We start from the raw sequence: 25,594 nt of genomic DNA, 5'->3' as shown, positions 1-25,594 counted from the left end.
TCCTGCAGGGTGCTGCAAACAAGAGGGTAATGTCCACCACCACCTGAGCTGTGCTGAATACCGTTTTACTTTTGGTAGATCTAGGTCTGAAGAAACAGGACAGAAGGAGACTGACGTTGGATTGGCTGTTTCACTTCTTTTTTTTCTTTTTTTCTTTCTTCTTTTTTTTTTTTAAACATGGAGCTCCAATGAAATGCATTGTGGCTAAAACTTGATTTGAGATTTGAAACTATTTGAAACTGTTGGTAATGGCCGTGCTGTGTTCATTCTGCTAAGACCACACCGTGACACTTGACAAATCATCCATGTGACTAGCAGAACTTTGTGGTTTGTGGAAAATCTCAAATATTATTTTAATGGTGCTTTGGCAAAGGATCATAGAATCCTCCCATCCTCCCCCTCTTTGGTGGTGAAGCAGGCATTCATCTCTTCCCCTGCCGCCAAAACCCCTCACCAAACTTCAAGCACCCCCTTTCCAAACAAACGCACATGCACACAGGTTTGGCACTGGCTGTGTTGTAATAGGAGACAAATGTGCTTAGAACATAAACATGGTTCTGTCTTGATACTACCATCGCTGGATGAGTAGTGGGATTTATTTTTCAATTTGATGTTTTCTTTTTCAAAGGAATTACACCTAAGTGAAAAGGGGATATTTGCTGACACTGTCAATGCAGCGCAACGACAGAGCAAGGCCTCGCTCCAAACAGAGGGATCCTATTATTGTATAAGAAAAAGGGTATTTATTGGGAAATGTGTGTGTGTGTGTGTGTGTGTGTGTGTGTGTGTGTGTGTGATATGCTGTTACTGGAAGCGTATGGCTTGAGCACAGAAAAACAGTAGACATCACCACACTGCAAATAACAATTACTCAGCAAAGATCCCTACCACTGGATGATGATTCAACCTATTGGTCAAAGCAGCTGTACTCCCAACTGTTTCTCACAGCTATATTACTCCCTTTGAAAATCCCTATAGTAATGATGCCGGTGTTTTAGAAGGGTTAGGACCATAGACTGACATGCATCAGTGGTTATGACTCATGAAAAGCTATATAGTAAACAACAGAATGTATCAGGGAGGCTGATGGTTGGAGCTAACCAATGTCTCTGTGCGGGAGTGAATAGGTAGCTGTTGGCAAATCTATTATCCCACCTGAGCTCCCATAAAACGTTCCACTCGGCCTAAAAACAACAGGACAAATCAAGTATCTATCTCTCTGAAACACACCGGTGTCACCTAATTTAAGGGACATGAAACCTTGCCTTATGGGCCCTGGTCAAAAGGGAATAGTGCACTACTAAGTACTGCAGTGCATGGACTGCACCAGGTTTGCCAGTTCTTGCTGTGAGATGTTAGCCCACTCTTCCACCAAGACACCTGCAAGTTCTTGGACATTTCTGGGGGGGAATGGCCCTAGCCCTCACCCCCCGATCCAACAGGTCCCAGACATGCTCAATGGGATTGAGATCCGGGCTGTTCGCTGGCCATGGCAAAACACTGACATTCCTGTCTAGCAGGAAATCACGCACAGAACGAGCAGTATGGCTGGTGGCATTATCATGCTGGAGGATCATGTCAGGATGAGCCTGCAGGAAGGGTACCACATGAGGGAGGAGGATATCTTCCCTGTAACGCACAGCGTTGAGATTGCCTGCAATGACATGATGATGCTGTGACACACCGCCCCAGACCATGATGGACCCTCCACCTCCAAATCGATCCCACTCCAGAGTACAGGCCTCGGTGTACAGCGACTCGTCAGAGAAGAGCACTTTTTTGCCAGTCCTGTCTGGTCCAGTGATGGTGGGTTTGTGCCCATAGGCAACGTTGTTGCCGGTGATGTCTGGTGGGGACCTGCTTTACAACAGGCCTACAAGCCCTCAGTCCAGCCTCTCTCAGCCTTTTGCGGACAGTCTGAGCACTGATGGAGGGATTGTGCGTTCCTGGTGTAACTCGGGGCCGTTGTTGTTACCATCCTGTACCTGTCCCGCAGGTGTGATGTTCGGATGTATCGATCCTGTGCAGGTGTGGTTACACGTGGTCTGCCACTGCGAGGACGATCAGCTGTCCATCCTGTCTCCCTGTAGCGCTGTCTTAGGTGTCTCAAGGTACGGACATTACAATTTATTGCCCTGACCACATCAGCAGTCCTCATGCCTCCTTGCAACACGCCTAAGGCACGTTCACGCAGATGAGCAGGGACCCTGGGCATCTTTCTTTTGGTGTTTTTCAGAGTCAGTAGAAAGGCCTCTTTAGTGTTCAAAGTTTTCATAACTGTGACCTTAACTGCCTACCGTCTGTAAGTTGTTAGTGTCTTAACTACGTTCCACAGGTGCATGTTCAGTGTTGAAACAGTGTTTAGACTTTTTACAATGAAGATCTGTGAAGTTACTTTGATTTTTACGAATTCTCTTTGAAAGACAGTGTCCTGAAAAAGGAACGTTTATTTTTTTGTTGCTTATTTCTAAAGCCCTTTTTCCATCAGTGTTATCCGTAATCCGTAATATGAAGGATATCCCCATGATCATTTTGCCTTAACACTGAGTTATAGCACAGCACTGTGCTAACACATCAGCACAGCAGTAGAGGTCTCAGGAATCCACCTTCTCCTATTAGATATACATCACATCAACACAAGTACCTGTTAGTATTCTGTGAGCAGGCTACCATGGATATAATTTATCTCATGTAAGCGCAAGTTTAGGATTTATAATTCACATCAGATCCCCAGTGAGAGAAAGGGTCTATTTTGAGATGCTGCAAGGACTGATTACAAATCTGTAATATTACACCAGTGGGTTTCATGGAGGATTACTCCTTGTTAATATAACATGGGAAAGAAAAGCTTAGATAGGCAATGGCTTTTCATTTTGGTGTGTGTTGCCATATTGTAACAGACACGTCTCCATTCGTTCACAGGCTACTGGAAAACATTGGCGTCCATTTGACCCAGTAGAGAGGACAGAGTGATGCCATTTTTTTTACATTTACAGTAGGTATTTGGTGATCTAGGACTCGCTACTTCATTACCCCAAAGTTATCACAGGATGATAAAGCTGTATGCCAATCTGTGACTAAACAACACTCATAATGTGTTAGATGTCTATACAATACAAGAGCGCATATGACAACATTTTGTCCAATCAAGTTATCAAATGATTAGTTGGTGGAGTTAACACTTCATAAAACATGAAAGCAGAAGCAAGTCCCACAATCACTGAGTCTTTCTCTTCCAGAACCTTTCTTCCTGTTTTAAAGGACATATTAATAAGACAGTGTTATCCTTTATGTGTCCCCCACCTATAAAAGAGAATGTAGAAAGTCCATTGAGGAACAGTTGGATATAAAGATGCCTTATGTTAAAGAGGGCCTCCTTGTGTTAATTTGACTGATAAAGTCATTATGATAGAACATTTTATGTGGCGCTTGACACACTGGAACATCACGCTACATTATACTCACCTGACTGGACCCATTTCCTCCGTTCCAGTGCCAAATGGCACCCTATACCCTACGGTAGTGCATTATATAGGGAAGAGGGTGCCATTTGGGATGTACCTGACATCCATGGTGATGGTGAAATAACCACAGAGGTGCAATTGAGTGCCGCTCCAAGGGAATTTGTGAGCATGCAAACGTGCACTTTTACACCCCACATCTGTTCCGTTTCATGAGATTCTACATGCACATTAGATGGGAGTTGCTTTTTTCAATGTTCTCTAGCTCGGTTTTAAATGCGTATGGTCTTCTACATTCACAGTCATACATATACTTGTTCTCACTAAAGCATGCCATCTTGTATTGTGTGTGTGTCTGTTACTATGTGACCAATAGAGTAAGCATATATTTTACAACTTGCAATTAACTCGTAATTTCTTGTATAATCAATTGTCATTAATAGTGTTTGCCAGCAGTGATAGCCTGAAGACAGTCATTGAGAATACAGCTCAATCCTCATTATGGTGAATGGTTATGGGTTTTCCTCTGAACCAGTAGACTGGACCCAGCCAGCCACTCCTTAAAGCACTCAGTAATAAAACATTTCCGGGCTGTATAGTAGTGGTTAATGGGCCATGGAAGAGGGGATAACTCTCTGGAAGAGGGGATAACTAGCTTACTGTAGAACAGTTCCTTTCTTCTCTTGGCCTGTAGGTGGGCATTCATTTGTATTCTACAGTTGCAAAATAAAGCACATGTTTCTATTACTGTATGAATACTGATGAAAAACAAACTGGGTGTCAAACTAGCCTGATCAAGTATAGCAATTGTGAGATCAGGCTGGTTTCACAAGGCTAGGGTCAAAGTGGACACAGCCACAACTTTTGAGTCACTCTTGCAGAGGTAACTTCACGAAAGCGCCCAGCTGAGAATCCCTAAAACGTGGTAATTTAGCTGCTGCATTCATGACAACCGATTTCGAATGCATGGCCTCTTTGTAACCTTATGACAAAGCACTTCTACAGTCTCTGTTTTTTACTCCCAAGTGATATCCTTTGGTTAAAGAAAACAACATTTGCCAAAGTTCGAACATCATCACATACAACGAAAGGTCTGCGGGTAGCACTGTATCTGAGCACTTTATTAATTTGTCATGTACTGGGCCATTATCACCATCTGATGTTGCAGAGACAGAGATACTGTTCTATTACAGAATATTCCATGTCTGATCACCTTATCATCTCAGACTTTTGGGGGGGGGTTAGTCGTCTCAGTTCTGTTGACACTTTTTTTTTTTTGTCTGATGGGTTAAAAGCTGTGATGGGTTTGAAACTGAAAATACAATCAACAGACTAGCAAGGAACAGCATTATGCAAAATTGGAGGGGGACATCCATATGAAAAATAAAAAGGGATGTTTGCATGTCATGAGAAAAGTCAGAGAAGGGAACATTTGACACACGTACTCAGCCAGGACTCATTGTCTAGATGTAACATAGTAAACTGAAATCCGGGCACTCAAATTAGTTTGATATGTTACGTTTGGTATGGTATGGTTAGGCCTACATAAGACAGAAGGTTAGGGACTGTACATTATTTTTAATGAGAGATACCTGAAAGAAACAGATGTCTGAAATTGAAATGGATGGCCCTCCCTTCAGTAATATAGTTTTACCTAACCTCCCTGATTGCTTGAAGAAGAAAAAAAAACAAGTGACTCTCCCGTATACCTAAAATAATAATGAAAACATCAAGTGGATAGCAGAGAGCATGCCTACTGTTTACCCTCACTCCTAGGACAGAGCAGAGCCTTAGATATTCTGTTTTAGAAACTGTTCTTCGTTTTGTAAGCATTACATGGCAGAAGGTTGTGGATTCGCAGACCGCTGCAGACACAGGTAGGGGTCAAAAGATCTACATTATTAAAATAGCTTATTTGCCGTCCGATAAAGTTTATAAAACGCACCACTATGCATTGCTACATTTCTCTAATTTTTTAATACCACAACAGAGCATGACAACGAATGAGCGCATGCTGCAGCACTGGAGACGTTTCGATTTCTATACAGGCTATTGTTAAAAAGGGGAAAGGTAAGGGAAATGGGGATACCTAGTCAGTTGTACAACTGAATGCCTTCAACTGAAATGTGTCTTCTGCATTTAGCCCAACCCCTCTGAATCAGAGAAGAGGATAGTCTAAGTTCGGAACAGTGCTAAAGTTGTCTGTCAACTGTAAACATTGACAGCAATTTAACCAGTTACAACCGAAGTACATGATCATCAATGAATTTTAGAAAATGCCATTTGGTTTTTAACACAGCAGCCACATATCATCCGGCAGGCCTATAAGCTCTTAGTTATCCTATTTAATTCCATGATATTGTTTTTACAAAATAGATTTGTGTTGACTGTGATTAGGGCATGGAATATAAGAGCATCTGCTAGGCTAAATTAACAAACTAGGCATACGTAGCTTACATGAATATGCTTATTCTGAGGTTAATAACTTAAATAGCTTCATTATGGGCCACAAAACATATTGTTTTTATTATAATCAATTATAGCAATAGCCAGCTTACCTCTGGTCCTCTCTCTCATCTTTGCGTTCTCCCTCTCAAACGAAACAGAACATATAGGCCTTTTCCATGCACCTCCTGAAGTGCTACATACACAGCAGTCATTGGTTAGGCAGCACAAAGGGTTTACATCAGCAAAAGCAGGGCAGGCCAGGGCTTATGATTGGGAATGCCTATCCACTGCAGTGTAGCGTCATTTTATATACAGGTACACCCTCCCAGCAGGTCAAAAACTTGGGAAGGAAGTACATTCTCTTGGAAATAATGTCTTTGCCCTGAGTTTCTCCGAGCATGCCCTTCGTATAGCCTAGGCCTACCGTATAGGCTATGGATAATTTGATTGAGACCACACTAGGCACACTTGATATTGCGCACCCAGAAGAGAATCAGGGATGAGGGGCATCATCGGGCACACATCAAGATATAATAAGCAACTAATTGTCAAACCTTGAGCAATATGACATTTAAATCGATAAAAAATGACATGACCTCCTCTGGACTAAATTCAAAATACTAAAACCCTCCTCCTGACTGAAATTTAAAAAGCATGACCCTTCCCCATTTTCCTCCCAGGGTAACAATTGTGTAAATTTCAACTGGTCCCTTAAGGCAAAAACAAAAGGAGGAACATCTATCAACCCAAAGGTTTGTGTTCAAATCTCTTTATGGACAACATGTCATGGACAACAATGTCATTGTATGCTGTAGCATTAAGATTTCCCTTCTTTTGAACTAAGGGGCCTAGCCCGAAGCATGAAAAACAACTCCAGACCATTATTCCTCCTCCACCAAACTTTACAGTTGGCACTATGCATTTGGCAGGTAGTGTTTTAAATGGCATCAGCCAAACCTAGATTCGTCCATCGGAAGCGTGATTCCTCACTCCAGAGAACGCGTTTCCACTACTCCAGAGTCAAATGATGGCGAGCTTTACACCACTCCAGCCGATGCTTGGCATTGCGCATGGTGATCTTAGACTTGTGTGTGGCTGCTTGGCCATGGAAACCCATTTCATGAACTCCCGATGAACAGTTATTGCGCTGACGTTGCTTCCAGAGGCAGTTTGGAATTTTAGTAGTGAGTGTTGCAGTAGAGGACAGACTATTTTTATACACGTCAGCACTAGGCAGTCCCATTCTGTGAGGTTGTGTGGCCTACCACTTCATGGCTGAGCCGTTGATGCTGCTCCTAGACAGCACTTACAGTTGACCGGGGCAGCTCTAGCAGGGGAGAAATTTTACAAACTGACTTGTTGGAAAGGTGGCATCCTATGACAGTGCCATGTTGAAAGTCACTGAGCTCTTCAGTATGGGCCATTCTACTGTCAATGTTTGTCTATTGAGCTTGCACGGCTGTGTGCTCGATTTTATACACCTGTCAGCAACGGGTGTGGCTGAAATAGCCAAATCCACTCATTTGAAGGGGTGTCCTCATACTTTTGTATATATAGTGTCTCATACTAAATGGAGGGAGATAGATTTACGTTTCATATGTTCCCTCATGACAAAGTACTACTGAATTACTACACAAAACCCATTTGTGCAGTAGTGACTATGAAGAAAGTTGTAGGGAGTGCATGGTGAATGTGCAGTTTATGCACTACTCAAGATACACAAGTAGAGTTTTGTGGTTTTCAGTAGGAAAACGGTAGGGTTTCCAGTATTAATCAGTTTGAGATTTTTACTTTCTGATGTTGGTAGTAAATACAGCAAGTACTCAAAACACTACAGCTTTACTACACAGGCTTTTGTAATCATCTTCCATCCTTCATCGTCCTGTCTTTCGTAGCCCTTGTGCTGGCACCGCACCATCTGTAAGTTTAACTTTCCTTTATGTTTTGTGGATACTTTCATGTCGCTGTTTAGCCGTTTATATACAGTACCAGTCAAAAGGTTGGACACACCTACTCATTCCAGGATATTTCTTTATTTTTTACTATTTTCTACATCGTAGAATAATAGTAAAGACTCTGTAAAATTGGTTGTTGATCATTACTAGACAACCATTTTTAAGTCTTGCCATAGCTTTTCAAAAGTCAAAACTGTAACTCGGCCAGTCAGAAACATTCACTGTCTTCTTGGTAAGCACCTCCAGTGTAGCTTTGGCTTTCTGTTTTAGGTTTTGTCCTGCTGAAATGTGAATTAATCTTCCAGTGTCTGGTGGAAAAGCAGACTTAACCAGGTTTTCCTCTAGGATTATGTCTGTGCTTAGCTCCATTCTGTTTCTTTTTTATCCTGTAAAACTCCCCAGTCCTTAACGATTACAAGCATACCCATAACATGATGCAGCCACCACTATGCTTGAGAATATGGAGAGTGGTACTCAGCAATGTGTTGCATTGGATTTGCCCTAAACATAACACTTTGTATTCAGGACAAAAGTTAATTTCTTTACCAAATTGTTTGCAGTCTTACTTTAGGGCCTTGTTGCAAACAGGTTGTTTGTTTTGGAAGATTCATATTCTGTACATGCTTCCTTCTTTTCACTCTGTCAATTAGGTTAGTATTGTGGAGTAACTACAGTACAATGTTGATCAATCCTCAGTTTTCATACCACAGCCATTAAACTCTAACTGTTTTAAAGTCATCTTTGTCCTCATGGTTAAATACCTAAACGGTTTCCTTCCTCTCCGGCAACTGCGTTAGGAAGGATGCCTGTATCTTTGTAGTGACTAGGTGTATTGATACACCATCCAAAGTGTAATTAATAACTTCACCATGTTCAAAGGGATATTTAATGTGTTTTATTTTTCCCCCCCACCTACCAATAGGTGCCCTTCTTTGCGATGCATTGGAAAACCTCCCTGGTCTTTGTGGTTGAATCTGTTTGAAATATACTGCTCGACTGAGGGACCTTACAGATAATTGTATGTCTGGGGTACAGAGATGAGGTAGTCATTCAAAAATCATGTTAAACACTATTATTGCACACAGAGTGAGTCCATGCAACTTATTATGTGACGAAGTTAAACACATGTTCACTTCTGAACTTATTTAGGCTCGCCATAATACTCAAGACATTTCAGCTTTTCATTTGGAATTAATTTGCGAAAATGTCTAAACATAATTCCACTTTTCCATTATGGGGTACTGTGTATAGGCCAGTGACAGAAAAAGGCTGTAACATAACAGAATTTGGAAAAAAGTCAAGGGGTGTGAATACCTTCTGAAGGGACTGTATGTGTACTTGTTTGCAAATGTACAGTAGTACGTTCATACTTACCTCTTTTGACCGGTTGCCAAGGAGGCCCTCGACATAAGACTGGAGGTCATTAACATTGCTTATCAAATGTTTTTCTGTGTTGTCTTATGTGACCTCTGTTAGCAGATGATTGATAATGGGTTATAATTGGTTTGTCTCTGGTGCTCGTCTTTATTTTCTAAAAGGTTACGTGGTGGAGAAATGTGGCTGCAACACAAAAAAGGATCTGAAGATAGTTAAGTAAAAGCTGAATGAAGAGGCCTCAAAGCGATAAACAAAAAAGTGCAAATATGTAATTCATTTGAATTTAAACTAATTCAATTGCATGTGTATATGTTTATTATTGATTGTTTGATTACTACAGTTAGAAACTTTAGGAAATAACAGGTGCACTCGTCTAGTAGTGACACAGTAGGGAAACAAGATGTCAATTGTGATTTTGAATAGGCAAACGGTAGTAAATGTGTCCGTTTTCAATAGTAATTCAAAAGTGTTTATGTCAGAAATGAAAAAGGATAAGGAGTAATTCAGTAGTGATCAGTAGTGACAACACTACACAGACAAATGGCTGTAGTAATTCAAGAGGGATTGAGTTGGCATAATGCAGGAATGTGTAGGCATTACGTGGTCATTATACATTCAGCATGTAGAAATTGTGTAGGTATTACTGTGGTCATTCTACATTCAGCATGTAGAAATTGTGTAGGTTTTAAGTTGTAGATACCCAAAAGCTCAGGAGTTACACAGTAGTCATTAAGGGAGAATTATGTAGCGATTTGAATAAGAAATATGTAGTGTTCACCAGTAGTGAAACGTCCCAATTTATCACTCATCACTACTGAAATTAACACATAACTCACTACTCGTTTACTACACATCTCAACAGCAATCAAGTAGTAATACCAGTAGGTTTTGTGTAGATCTTGTGTAGTAGTTCAGTAGTACTTTTTCATGAGGGTTACTACATCTACCCCTGAGTCCAGGTTGACATACTATAACTGCTGAACACAACTGTACATCAGAAAGAAAAGGTATGCAAGTTTTGAAGTAGCCTAGGCAGCTTACATGGACAATTCGGTCTCTCTTCGCGCAGTTGCATTCCTTGCATAGTATCCACACTGTTGACAAGGAGCGAGGAAGAAGAAGAGGGGAGGGAGAGAGGAGTCAACTTCTGCGAGGGGAGGAAACCGACGGATATTTTTCGCCTGAGCGACAAAAGCCGTCAACTCTGGAATCAGTGTGCAAGATGCATCCTCTAAAGGCAAACGTCGACAAACTGTCAGGGGATTAAAGCCTTGAAGAACAGGACATCGAATATGCAATTCTTTTGCATTCAGTTCTACGCATGAAGTTAATCAGAAGACTCGTAGAAGAACAGTAAGACGATAAAAGAACAATATACTAACATCATTTTGTGAAGGGCAACTAACTGTTTTAAGGCGTCATCTGTGACCCTGAACTTAAAGTGGACTAGTAAATAAATCATTGTTATTGAACAACAGCTAAATAGCTATTTGAGTCCATTTGAATTCTGGGAGGATTATCAAGTAAAAATTCATTATTTTCTTACCCTGTGGTGACTAATGACTATGAAGGCGGTGACAGTGCCACGTTTAAGACTGCGTCTGTGATGGGCTGAGCAAGCGAAACTGAAATAATTTTGTTGGTTTTCTACATTGTAACGGTTTTAGAGTTATGACGGAGGTTTTTGAAGTGGTCTTGGCCACTATTCCTTATATTAGCATTTCCCCCCACATGCTTACAAGTTAATGATTTATTTGAAATTGTTATTTTACCCGGTTCAGGGTGGGCAATGTTATTCCAAAGTCCATGACTTCACTCCAACGTCCCACTCCTTCTCAGAATGCTGGACTGACTGCTGAGGAATGGCATCGGCGATATTCGAGGGGACGTCTCTGGTCAACATGTTTGTCAAGGATTGCTGGGTGAACGGGATCCGGAGACTGATCATAAATCAGCGAGGAGAGGAAGAAGAATTCTACGAGATCAGAACCGAGTGGTCAGACAGAAACGTTTTGTATTTGCACAGGAGTTATTCCGATTTTGGGAGATTGTTCAAAAGACTGGTTGAATCATTCCCTGAGGACAGAAGAGCTCTCTCCAAGTCGCCGCTTATCGAAGGTTGGTATAGTGTACCCCATGCCACTGGAAATTGTGTTTAATCAATTAACCAATTAAGTAATGAATTATATGGTCATTTGAAGACAATAGCCACAATACAGTTCGGATGTTTTTTCTATTAATTGGCCTTTTGACCAATCACATAAGATCTTTTCACATCAGCTCTGTTTCATAGCTGATCTGATTGGTCAAAAGTTTTTTAAAGATCAGCCAATGTTTTGAAGTGTTGAGAACTTTGTCATCAATTATTGTATTCAAATTGGTATTTTTGACAGGTGGGAATTACATGGGCACATTTGATATAGATAGATCTGTTGATACAGATAGATAGATAAATCTGTTGTATTATTTACAGTGGATAAATAAGGATTAATTGTTGTTTTCATGACCCAGGTAGACACTGTCCGTTTAATAATTGATTGGGTCCACTTTGGAGAACACATAATACCAGACCTATCAAATAGCTGCTCTTTGGTCTACATGATTCCGGATACTGTTTTAGGTTCTCTGGGAACCCCCTAACATGATTGACTGGAACTTAAGTCAAGAGCAATAGGACTGATTTAACTGGCCATCACTAGGCTATCCTTTATCACTAGCACATTTTTGGTTGTTTGGTGTTCAGAGCTGGAGGCTATGGGTTAGGTTTATAGTAGCACAGGCTAACTGTCAAAATTAAAATCATATTGGAAAAGGTTAATGTGTGGATTTGTCAGTGAATGTTTTGGATAAATTAGGAGGCAGCCTATCCATTGGCTTTAATAATGTTGAGGTAACGCTGAAAGGCTCAGTTACTCCCCCCTATCAAGTGTTTGTGGACCATTTCTATAATACATTAAATGTTATCAAATGTTTAGGTTGTGATTAGGCTAATCTACTGTATGTCCCGCGTGATTGAATTGTTGACCAGCTTGTTCTGCAATAGAAGCAGATCCTATCCCGTAGTAAACAGAACCCCCAGACAGTTGGAAAGGATTGTGACACATGAAAGCCAAACACACGGCCCTGGGTTGTATACCTCTTACTGCCCTGTCTGTCACGATGGTGCCCTGACATTGCCCAGGCTGGGTGCTGTCTGGCAGGATGCCCAGCTCATGCCACTTCTATGCCCAGCTAGCACATAACATTCTGAGAACCATATGTTTCTTAGAGCGTGGTTCTTCAGCATAACACTTTCTGCAGGTTTCCACGTGGTTCTGTTTAAAGTCAATGTTCAGAGAATGTTAAGAAACGTTCAGTACTTTCAGCATAACATTTTCTGCAGCTCTGTTGGCCGAGCCCACTAATTGGCCACACCTGATCTTAATGAGTGCTTATTTCTTTTGAAAGGAAGCAGAGCCTGTTTGAATAGACTAAAAGGAACAGCTTCGTATTAGTTTTTTTTAAAACACAAAAAAACATGGCAGGCTAGCCCCATCCTGGTGGCGCAGTGGGCTAATTCCTTGGATAGTGAACAGAATATCATATGTTTGAATCTCACTGACCATGCCACAATAAAAAAATAAATGTGTTTGCATGTTTTAAAGCATAAGCAAATAAATGTTTATCTGTGTTTGGAGTTGAAATCAGTTATCCAAACTAAGCTAGCAGTGTTATTAAAACCCTTATTGAAACATTCAGTGAAAGGAACCTCCCTACTATACATGAAAATGTACATTCCCAGAACAGGCCCCCAAAAACATTTTGTTCTCAGAACGTTTAAAAAACGTTCAGTTTTATTGGTCAGGAACCTTATGGCTTCGTTCCCAGAACCAATGGGAAACCAAAAACGTATGTTCCCACAACTTCCAAGGAACCAAATGTGATAGCTGGGTGTTCACCTTGCACAGCCTCTTTGGTACTTCTATTTTGTCTGTGTCCATTCAGCTTACAGTAAGTGTGTTTTGTAAACTGTACCCCCACGCCAGCCTTTTTGTGGCGACTGGAAGGCTCTGTTTCCTTCCCATACACCGAAATAGCTGTCACTGCTGAGGATTGGCTCTTCTCCTTTCTCGGCTGCGTGTGATGCAAAACAACTCATTTTGCACTTCTTCTTTTCCTGGTGTCTCATCGTCCATTCTCATGTCTTGTTGTTTGAGATACGGATGGAGGGAGATGGGTATTGAAATAGGGACTTCATCCAAGTGTTACTCCAGTAGTGGTGTAGGTAGAGTTGAATCATGTCAGTGATGGATAGCTGGCCACAGATGAATACCATTCCGTTTCCCCATGCCCTTTAATTTCCACCTCGGCTCAATATTTTATTTCGATCCGTCTTCTAATTGGCACTCAGATGAAAAGTGGACCTAGCTCGAGCTGTCCTTGCTTCCCTATGTTGTGTTCTTTATTCACACTGTTTCTGGCCCTACTCTTGTTTCTGTGCTGTACCTAGGCAACAAGAGAGGCGTGCAGAACTTCTAGGGAACTTTCAGGCTGAGGTCATTGTGGTGAGAGGGTGATATACAGGCCTGGCTGAAGGAGTGGGCCTCCTATATTTAGGCTAGCCCCTACTGTGGCCTGCTTAGGCCTTCATCAGTCACCTGACATGTTACCCTGGAGTGGGCATCACAGACAGGAAGTGATGTGCTGGTTCTGCTGGCATGAGAGCCAGTCACGAGGGCACCGCCCAAACATCTAGACATAACAGACTCAGACTGGTGACGGAGAGGACAGCCGAGAACACTGTTTAAAGGCTTAACCTAAGATTTATTATGGAATTTGGTGCTCTGTATCTAATGATCAAACGGCAACACCTTATGGAACATACTCATCTAACCGGGGTGATGGTGGTTAGATAATGTTGCAGTACATGACACTACTAAAGGCTATAATGTTGTAGTATCATGCTGACATGGGCCGGTCTGATGTGCTGTAGGATGTCATTGTGAAATAGCTGTTGATAAGGTCTTATAAATGTTGAAATATCATGTGTAAGGATGATGTGGAGGCCATGGTTGATATGCAAATGACAGCACAAACAGGTATCACATTAAGTAGTTGTGTAACTACACTTTTTCATTGCATTGTAAGCTTGTTTAATTACGAAATCTATTACCATAAATGGTTGTAGCTACACTTTAAAAAAAAGCGAGAACGTAATAATATGCTCGCTACAATGGGCAGAAAACAACAGATTTTTGTTGGTAAAGATACTAGCAGTATCTGTGCAGTGTTCCTCAGCCAACTAAATGTAGGCTATGAACTACTGTTGGCCTATTTCTTGGCTACAGGCAAATTCTTTGATGTGCACATGGGAACAGTTTGAATGGCCAGAATGCTGGTAGAGAGGACAATTATTAGACCAATTTGGCCCCTTACTTATTGTGTTACACAAGGAGAACAGAAAACACAAGTTTAGTGTTTCCCTCTTCAACGCGATTCCAGGAAGTGGAGACAGGAAATGGACTCTTCCACAGGAAGTGAGGACATGCACTCAGGGAGCCTGGTCGGAACAAACACAGCTGATTTTTAGTTTCAAAATATTTCATGGCTTATTTTCAGAGGACCACTATTTCTATACATTTAGCTTCAACTTCGAAATATAATTAATTGAGAGAGGAATATGTTCAGTGGTTGTGTTCCATTTTAAATCTACAACTTTATTTTGGCATTCCACGCCAGCGCTCATGTTGCTCACGTTTCCATATCAAAGGTGAAATCCTGTGAACAGATTTCCAAACATCTGTTTACACGGAAAACAGCGAGGCGGTTTTCGAGTGTTGTCTGAGAGGACAGTTATCTTCATGTTTGTTGCATTTGAGCAACCGCCATGTGTGGTGTAGATTTGTTGCATTTTCCTTGAGGCTATGCTCCCAGGGTTATTAGGCATGTCTTTCAAATGAAACATCCAATAAAGAAGAGAAGACCATATGATATTCAAAATGGCACACTGTATCTCTACCATGACATAACCAAGAATACTAATCATACGTCTAAGCCTATGATTAAAAAAACAACAATACAATAAACCTCTTATTTGCAGACAAACAAGCACTTATTGGTCTCAAATTTGCTCTCAAATGGCATCATATTCCCTATAAGTGTGCACTACTTTTTACATTTTTTTTAACCAAAAACATTTCATGACCTAATCACTCCTCAAACCCTGGGGCGTAATGTCATGACTGTGGGCCATTAGAAATGAATGAGATTGTTACATCAGCAGAGCGCTGCCTCGCATCCTCTTACGCAGCCCTCTATCTATCCGAAGGGAGCAGCTCTGTGGCTGCATCGTGCGCACTAGTCGCATCACCTCAGTAAGACCTCATCAGTAGTTTTCTGGAGGATCGTCATCATCAACCTCACTATCGTAGTCATCATGACTATGAATGGCCGTACATGCTATTTTGGGACTAGTTGGAAGTGGAAGGCAGATCCAATGACTAATGCGTCATAGTCACTAGTTTTCACTCTGCATCATTGGATTGTAAAGGCTTAAGTACATATTCACTCACACATCCCCCTGTTTATGAAAGGTCCAAACCAACTAAGCAGGCTACTTTCCACTCTTTTTTTGGACATGTGTTTGCCAATATTAAAGCCCTCATTGCTAGTGCTTATTCCCGAAGTGAAACTTTCCACCCAGCTTCTAAATCTAAAACCTCTCTTATACTTTGCATTGTTAATCCATGTATCATGCTGCTGAGGTAGATAGGTGTGCTGTACGTCTATACTGCAGTTTTCCTATATTCTGCTGTTGCCACTTTCAGATCCTGTGCTGCCTATTACCTAGCATTTTACTGAGCCGTGTTGGCATTCTTGCTGGTTATCCTATTTGTGACACGTGCAGTTGCGTGCTCTTAAAACTATGTCCACTTAATTTAAATAAGTCTATTTGTGTTTCTCTGTACTTGCCATGCCCAGAACAAATATCACAGGAGCATTGTGATTGTGAATATAAAGGTTCTCCTTTTACTGATTGCCACCTTTTCAATTATATTTTTTTTGGCAACCTTTTTTACATGAGTAAAGTTGAATTGGGCCCTCCTCCCATTTAGCCTTTGTTGTGTGTTCTGGCCTGTGGATAGATAAGATGCTAGTTGACACAAAGGTCAAAGTAGCTGCCCTATTGTTATGGTGGATGCACAGATAGGATTTACCTCATGTTCTCTCAGTAGGAGAGTTATTTTGGTCTGAAAGCTCAGGCTGTCTCAAAATTATGGCTTTTGGTTTGTCTTGGGAATCAAATCGAGTTTAAATGTGTACCTGGTTTGTTACCTGAGAATTTACTTGAGGCCTAAGATTTTCAGTTTTGTGAGATTAATACAATAAAGTGGTAATAACCATGTAATAACCTTTGACTGCGTTATGTTTGTGTCATTTTGTGTTTAGGTCTGGTTAAGATTAAAGAGGCCAGTGACATTGAGCTGAAACTAAATGAGGTGGAGAAGCTACTGAAGAATGCAATCAACATGCCATGGAAGGTGGGTCACTAGTCGTTTAGGACTGCCCCTCTACACATTTGGATTTGATCAACTTGTATGCAAACCTATTCATTTATACACCTTCCAACATACCACATTTGAGATTAGTTATAATGCATTTTTGTATGGCTCTCATAAATAGAACCCATGCTCATACTATCTGTGCTGTCTGTCTCCCCAGTATTCTAGGTCAGAGGTGGTGTTGACATTCTTTGAGCGATCACCGCTGGACCAAGTGCTGAAAAATGACAACGTCCACAAGATCCAGCCATGCTTCCAGAGTCCATACAAGATATCAGGTATTGATTCGTGGTGAAACACAGGGAAAACACTCCGCTTTCTTCCCAGTATTAACTGGGGCTCCCGAGTGGCGCAGCGGTCTAAGGCACTGCATCCCAGTCCTGGAGGCGTCACTACAGATCCTGGTTTGATTCCAGGCTGTATCCCAACCGGCCATGACGGGTAGACTGTCATTGTAAATAAGAATGGTTTCTTAACTGACTTGCCTAGTTAAATCAAATTTAAAAACAAAGTAACTTTCCTTTTAACCACCCAAACAACCAATGCAATTCAACAACAACAGCATGCCCCACTTGACATCTGAACCAGGAAACCTCTGAGTAATATAAGATAAGCTGGAATTGTATCGTCTGTTTTCACAGAAATGTGCCTTGCGTTAAAGAATTCCTTACAGGACATATAAACAACAGACAAAACATGGGGTAGACTGTTCATGTCCTAAACTGTAGAATGTGTTCTGTGCCCTACAGAGATCATGCGTTCCAATGGCTTCTGTCTGGCCAACACTGAGACAATCGTGTTTGATGAGAGTCTGCCACAGGACGCAGAGAGACCCTCATCCACTGACTCTGCTGCTGGCTCTGCAGAACACCTGTAAGTAACACGTGACTTTACGACTTTTTTTACCTGTTAGATTCACCTTACCAGTCAGTATCAATGTCATTGTGTATTGAGACAAATGGGCATTTCTTCATCCTCATAAGAGGTGAAATTGTGTGTGCCGTAGATATTTTAATATTTCTAATACAATGTTGACTTTGGACTGTAACTCCCTGCACCACAACCAGAGAAGCATGGCAGTATCACGCGTTAACCAGAATGACTGAGGTTGAAGAAGAAAAGTGTTTTCTCCTGAATTTAGGCCTATTTTATTGTACAAACATGATATATCCTGTTACTTTTCGTACAGTTCACATTATCTTTACTACACATTATCTTTACTACACACACACCTACAGGGACCTTTTAGGATCACAAGTGTTTGTTCCTTGAATTTCAAAGAGGTTCCAGGGTCCCCCTCAGGAAATGTCTCAGTGCTTCCTTCCCTGGGTGGGGTGTGAGGAGGGAAGCTAGGGAGGGACCTTTACTCAGTCTCCACAACCAAATATTTTTCACCAAATATTACAATGCGGTTAAAGTCAGTCATTAAAGTCATTCAAACTTGTTTTTAAGCCACTCCACAATTTTTTTTGTTAACAAAATATTGCTTTGGAAAGTAGGTTAGGACATCTACTTTGTGCATGACATCATTTGATTTAATTGGGGCGGCAGGGTAGCCTAGTGGTTAGAGAGTTGGACTAGGAACCGGTCGTTCTGTCGTTCTGCCCCTGAACACGCAGCTAACCCACTGTTCCTAGGCCGTCATTGAAAATAAGAATTTGTTCTTAACTGACTTGCCTGGTTAAATAAAGGTCTAATAAATACAAAAAAAAAAAAAAAAAAAAATTGGAGGTACTCAATGCTCTTTGCTTGACATCATGGGAAGATTTTTTTTTAAATCAGCCAGAAAAAAACATTGCAGCAATCTCCAAACGCCTGAAGGTACCACATTCACCACAAACAATAGTACGCAAGTATAAGCACCATGGGACCACGCAGCCGTGATACCGCTCAGGAAGGAGACGCGTTCTGTCTCCTAGAGGTGAACATACTTTGGTGCGAAAAGTGCAAATCAATCCCAGAACAACAGCAAAGGACCTTGTGAAGATGCTGGGGGAACAGGTACAAAAGTATCTATATCCACAGTAAAACAATTCCTATATCGACCTAACCTGAATGGCCGCTCAGCAAGGAAGAAGACACTGCTCCATAACCGGCATAAAAAAGCCAGACTACGGTTTGCAGCTGCACATGGGGACAAAGATCGTACTTTTTGGAGAAATGTCCTCTGGTCTGATGAAACAAAAATAGAACTGTTTGTCCATAATGACCATCGTTATGTTTGGAGGAAAAAGGGGCAGGCTAGCAGGCCGAAGAACACCATCCCGACCGTGAATCACGGGAGTGGCAGCATCATGTTGTGGGGATGCTTTGCTGCCCGAGGGACTGGTGCACTTCACAAAATAGATGGCATCATGAGGTGGGAAAATTACGTGGATAAATTGAAGCAACATATCAAGACATCAGTCAGGAAGTTAAAGCTTGGTCGCAAATGGGTCTTCCAAATGGACAATGACCCCAAGCATACTTAAAGTTGTGGCAAAATGTCTTAAGGACAACCATGTCAAGGTATTGGAGGGGCCATCACAAAGCCCTGACCTCATCCTATAGAAAATGTGCGAGTAAGGAGACTTACAAACCTGACTCGGTTACACCAGCTCTGTCAGGAGGAATGGGCCAAAATTCACCCAACTTATTGTGGGAAGTTTGGAAGGCTACCCAAAATATTTGACTCAAGTTAAACAATTTAAAGGCATTGCTACCAAATACTAATTGAGTGTATGTTAACTTCTGACCCACTGGGAATGTGATGAAAGAAATTAAAGCTGAAATAAATAATTCTCTCTACTATTATTCTGACATTTCACATTCTTAAAATAAAGTGGTGATCCTAGCTGACCTAAAACAGGGGATTTTTACATGGATTAAATGTCAGGAATTGTGAAAAACTGAGTTTAAATATATTTGGCTAAGGTGTATGTAAACTTCCGACTTTAACTGAATCTTCTCACCTGGATCATCATAGCTAGCTAGCTGCAATCCGAGTGAACACTTCTGGCTAACGTATCTGTCCCGAAGCAAGCACCAATTAGCCTGGAGCTAGCCCATACTAGGCCAATCTCCCAGCTAGCTGAAGAGGTCAATCAGCCACTCCTGGACCCCTTTTACTGCCGGTACGGGGTACGGAACCCCGCCAATTCTTCACGACTGGACTAGCGACTTAATCTGCTCGAGGGGGTTACTCAACTGGCTCCTACGTCGTGACGTTCCCTGAATGCCCATCTGCTAGCCGCGTCCCGCTAGCTCCCGCTAGCTGTCTAGACCATATCGGACTGTTAGCTAATAGGTCCGGCGGGCCAGTTTCTCGTACCACTATTCCTATTTTGCCAATCGGCCTGGGCCCCTTTTACCACACAAAGCCCTGCTTATCCATCACGACTGGACTACCGACGTAATCTGCCCCAGGGTCTTTTTTCCAACAGGCCCCTTGGTCTCGACGTCCCCTGAATGCCCATCTGCTAGCCTGCTAGCCGTGGCCCGCTAGCTGTCTAGAGCATATTGGACTGTTAGCTGAATAGATCCATTTGTCAATTGGACTGGACCCCTCTGCTACACGGAACCCTACTAATCTATCACGACTGGCCTATCGACGGAACCGCACGAGGAGGCTAAAACAGACTTTCCTCCGTCGCGACATCCCTCTAAGACCCTTCTGCTAGCTTGCTAGCCCCGGCCTGCTAGCAGTCTGAATCGCCGTGTCTCCAGCCAGCACAACCATTCACTGGACCCGTAAGATTACTCGGCTACGCATGCCTTTCCCTAATGTCAATATGCCTTCACTGTTCTGGTTAGTGATTGTTTTATTTCACTGTAGAGCCTCTAGCCCTGCTCAATATGCCTTAAACAACCATTTAGTTCCATCTCCCACATATGCGATGACATCACCTGGTTTAAATGTTTCTCGAGACAATATCTGTCTCATCACTCAATGCCTAGATTTACTTCCAATGTACTCACATCCTACCATACCTATGTCTGTACATTATGCCTTGAATCTATTCTATCGCGCCCAGAAACCTGCTCCTTTTACTCTGTGTTCCGAACGTACTAGACGACCAGTTCTTATAGCCTTTAGCCGTACCCTTATCCTACTCCTCTGGTGATGTAGAGGTTAATCCAGGACCTGCAGTGCCTAGCTCCACTCCTATTCCCCAGGTGATCTCATTTGTTGACTTCTGTAACGTTAAAAGCCTTGGTTTCATGCATGTTAACACTAGAAGCCTCCTCCCTAAGTTTGTTTTATTCACTGCTTTAGCACACTCTGCCAACCCGGTTGTCTTAGCCGTGTCTGAATCCTGGCTTAGGAAGACCACCAAAACCCCCTAAAATTTCCATCCCAAACTATAACATTTTCCGCCAAGATTGAACTGCCGAAGGGGGCGGAGTTAGCCTGCCTCTGCAGGCCTTCTCTTATTATCCAGGTCTGTACCCAAACAATTCGAGCTTCTACTTTTAAAAATCCACCTTTCCAAAAACAAGTCTCTCACCCTTGCCGCTTGCTATAGACCACCCTCTGACCTGGACACCATATGTGAATTGATTGCCCCCAATCCATCTTCAGAGCTCATGCTGCTAGGTGACCTAAACTGGGACATGCTTAATACCCAGGCCATCCTATAATCTAAGCTTGATGCCCTCAATCTCACACAAATTATCAATGAACCTACCAGGTACAACCCCAAATCGGTAAACATGGGCACCCTCATAGATATCATCCTAACCAACCTGCCCTCCAAATACACCTCTGCTGTTTTCAACCAAGATCTCAGCGATCACTGCCTCATTGCCTGCATCCGTAATGGGTCTGTGGTCAAACGACCACCCCTCCACACTCCCTAAAACACTTCAGCGAGCAGGCCTTTCTAATCGACCTGGCCGGGGTATCCTGGAATAATACTGACCTCATCCCGTCAGTAGAGGATGCCTGGTTATTCTTTAAAAGTGCCTTCCTCACCCTCTTAAATTAGCCTGCTCCGTTCAAAAATTTTAGAACCATATTAGATGGTTATTAGAACCATATTAGATATAGCCCTTGGTTCACTCCAGACCCGACTGCCCTTGACCAGCACAAACACATCCTGTGGCGTACTGCATTAGCATCGAATAGCCCCCGTGATATTAAACTTTTTAGGGAAATTAGGAACCAGTATACACAGGCATTTAGGAAAGCTAAGGCTAGATTTTTCAAACAGCAATTTGCATCCTGTAGCACAAACTCAAAAAAAAGTTCTGGGACACTAAAGTCCATGGAGAATAAGAGCAGCTCCTCCCAGCTGTCCACAGCACTGAGAATAGGAAACACTGTCACCACGATAAATCCACTATAATTGAGAATTTCAATAAGCATTTTTCTACGGCTGGCCATGCTTTCCACCTGGCTACCCCTACTCCGGTCAACTACCCGGCACCCCCCACAGCAACTCGCCCAAGCCTCCCCATTTCTCCTTCACCCAAATCCAGATAGCTGATGTTCTGAAAGAGCTGCAAAATCTGGACCCCTACAAATCAGCCGGGCTAGACAATCTGGACCCTCTCATTCTAAAATTATATGCCGAAATTGTTGCAACCTCTATTACTAGCCTGTTCAATCTCTCTTTCTGAGATTCCCAACGATTGGAAAGCTATCGCGATCATCTCCCTCTTCAAAGGGAGAGACACTCTAGACCCAAACTACTACAGACCTATATTTATCCTACCCTGCCTTTCTAACGTCTTCGAAAGCCAAGTCAACAGATTTTCCAACCATTTAGAATCCCACCGTACCTTCTCTGCTATGCAATCTGGTTTCAGAGCTGGTCATGGGTGCACCTCAGCCACGCTCAAGGTCCTAAACGATATCATAACCGCCATCGATAATAGACATTACTGTGCAGCCGTATTTGTCGACCTGGCCAAGGCTTTCGACTCTGTCAATCACCACATTCTTATCGGCAGACTAAACAGCCTTGGTTTCTCAAATGACTGCCTCGCCTGGTTCACCAACTACTTCTCTGATAGTGTTCAGTGTGTCAAATCAGAGGGCCTATTGTCTGGACCTCTGGAAGTCTCTATGGGGGTGTCACAGGGTTCAATTCTCGGGCCGACTCTTCTCTGTGTATATCAATGATGTTGCTCTTGCTGCTGGTGATTCTCTGATCCACCTCTACGCAGACAACACCATTCTGTATACTTCTGGCCCTTCTTTGGACACTGTGTTAACAACCCTCCAGATGAGCTTCAATGCCATAAAATTCTCCTTCCGTTGCCTCCAACTGCTCTTAAATGCAAGTAAAACTAAATGCATGCTCTTCAACCAATCGCTGCCCACACCTGCCCGCTCATTCAGCATCGCTACTCTGGACTCTCCTTCCGGACTCGTATTAAGCATCTCCAATCCAAAATTGAATTTAGAATTGGCTTCCTATTTCGCAACAAAGCATCCTTCACTCATGCTGCCAAACATGCCCTTGTAAAACTGACCATCCTACCGATCCTTGACTTCGGCGATGTCATTTACAAAATAGCCTCCAACACTCTACTCAACAAATTGGATGCAGTCTATCACAGTGCCATCCGTTTTGTCACCAAAGCCCATATCCTACCCACCACTGGGACCAGTATTCCCTCGTTGGATGATCCTCGCTTCATATTCGTCACCAAACCCACTGGCTCCAGGTCAACTATAAGTCTTTACAAAAAAATTGCCACAAAGCAAATCACTGAAGCTGGAGTCTTATATCTCCCTCTCTCTAAGTTTAAGCATCAGTTGTCATTGTACCTGTACACAGTGTATCATCACTGTACCTATACACAGCCAATCTGTAAATAGCACAGCCAACTACCTCATCCCCATATTGTTACTTATCCTCTTGCACTTTTGTACCCCAGTATCTCTATTCTCTACTTGCACATCTGTCATTCCAGTGTTAATGCTAAATTGTAATTATTTTGCCTCCATGGCCTATTTATTGCCTTACCTCCCTACTCTCCTATTGAACACATGTTTTAGTAAATTTAGTGTCTTAGTATGGGTTGACCACTTGGTCCATTCCTACTGGGCACGGACGTCAATTCAACATCTATTCCACATTGATTTAACGTACCTGAATTAATAGGATGTGGAAACAACTATGATTCAACTGGTGTGTGCCCAGTGAGTTGAGTGATACCCATGTCTGGCGTTTTCCTCTCTTAGGTACGAGGATGGCAGGGAGTTCCTGACGGTGGAACCAGACATCAGTGACGATGACTCCGATGCCTACGTCACAAACCTGTCTTACTACCATCTGGTCCCCTTTGAGACGGACATCCTGGAATGAGGAGCCAAAATGGCTGACGGTTAGCATCACTGCCTGCTCAGATGCTGTCAGAAACCAACCCATGTCATGTGACCTAGCTGTGGACAGCTTTGTCCAGCATGTTGGCCACAAATGTTACAGTAGCTGCACAACTTCACCGATTAACTTTGCTACTGCTGCTTAAAGGCCAACGTTTGTCATGGCAGCTTTGTCTCTGTCGAATCGGAGAGCAGATCCTGGGGTTCAGCGGCTGTATGGACAGACATACACACAGACTGTAGTATTACTCACAGCAAGATTGTATATAGAGAGATTTAATATCACTGGCTTACAAAGTCCAATGTCTGTGATATCACCAGTGTGCCTCGTCCTCTATCCTCAAGATGTGGTTATAAGGAAATAAGGAGATTGCCCATTTCTTGCTTCCTGTGTCCTCTCTCCTCTACAATTGTGCATTTTAGTTTTCTTTGGGATTGAACTTGGTGTACTTCATAGAACTGTGTTCAGTATCAGCCTTAAACTGCAGTCTTGTCATTACAACCAGTATTACGAAAGATTATTGTTTTATGTGGAGTGATAGCTTGACTTTTCTAATTGGGATTGAATGGGAAATTAACTTTTTTTTGGTTCAATGTGACTTTTCCTCACCACACCACACCTATACCTACCACACCTATATGTTAGGACGACAGGTTAGGGATGTTATTGTGTTCAAAACATCAAATCGGAACACTACATCACTGTATGAATGACAGTACCAGATTGGTTTGAGTAGCAAAAATTGAACAGTTGCGTAATCTTCGTCTAGGGGATTGTTATCATGTGCATAGTGTACGCAAGCAGTGTTTTGCTGGTTCAAGCAAGGCCATGTCAGACCCTGTATTATGCTGTATAGGCTACTGTAATTCCACAACTCAGTCCAACAGCTGACTATAGTCTCTGTGTGGGAGTCGGCAGCGTAGCCAGCCACTGGAGAAACAAATATTCTCTGTTTCTAAAGATAACAAATGACAATGTTGTGTGGAAAACCACTATAAGGGAATTTAGGCCAACACTGGATTTTTCCTCTTCCTGTTGTTTGGCAAATAAACATCAGTTTAAACACAGCCACAACATGATTTCCCCAATATCACTAAATAAGACATCATTTGGACACCAAACATGTGGGAATGGCACATTTGAAAATATGGCATGCCCCAACATGGTTTCTGTCCACATTTCAAGTCAAATTAAAGATGAAAAAAACAAAATAATTGACTCAGCATTTGTTTCCATTGGAAGGTTTTCCAGCTGTCTGCACCTTCAGCAGTCCTGTAGATGTAGTGGTAACTTGTTTAGTCGCTCACATGTGTTCCTGTCTCCCTACAGAAGTGAGTCTAGTTTTTCTCTGTATGTGTGAAGCTGCAGCAGCATTGAGCCCTCTGGCTACTGGGTAGGTAGCTAAGTAGCTAGCTGTCTGTCTTCCTCTGCTCTGTATTGTTCTGTAGCCACAGGGGTTTGCCCCTCCCCTGAATCCACAGGCACTGAACATTCTG

The 25,594-nt window shown here is 42.3% G+C and overlaps 1 protein-coding gene across 2 annotated transcripts; it reads left to right on the top strand.

Moving 5' to 3' along the window:
* Positions 1 to 10,371: 10,371 nt before the first annotated feature.
* pxdc1b (PX domain containing 1b) lies at positions 10,372 to 25,309 on the top strand. 2 transcript variants are annotated; one of them, XM_021562843.2, is made up of 6 exons: positions 10,372 to 10,594; positions 11,023 to 11,359; positions 16,670 to 16,761; positions 16,943 to 17,060; positions 17,532 to 17,655; positions 23,957 to 25,309. In XM_021562843.2, exons 2-6 carry the CDS (start codon positions 11,104 to 11,106, stop codon positions 24,078 to 24,080), a joined length of 714 nt encoding a protein of 237 aa, XP_021418518.2. In that variant the 5' UTR covers positions 10,372 to 10,594; positions 11,023 to 11,103; the 3' UTR covers positions 24,081 to 25,309. The 2 variants fall into 2 exon arrangements, with proteins under 2 accessions (XP_021418518.2, XP_021418519.2); XM_021562844.2 differs by having other exon boundaries at positions 10,374 to 10,594; positions 11,081 to 11,359.
* The last annotated feature ends 285 nt before the right edge of the window (positions 25,310 to 25,594 follow it).

Source organism: Oncorhynchus mykiss, chromosome 15 (assembly GCF_013265735.2).
Source record: "Oncorhynchus mykiss isolate Arlee chromosome 15, USDA_OmykA_1.1, whole genome shotgun sequence".
NCBI classification, from domain to species: Eukaryota; Metazoa; Chordata; class Actinopteri; order Salmoniformes; family Salmonidae; genus Oncorhynchus; species Oncorhynchus mykiss.
Note: the sequence above shows the minus strand (reverse complement) of the source record. Positions and strands in the feature narration are given on the sequence as shown.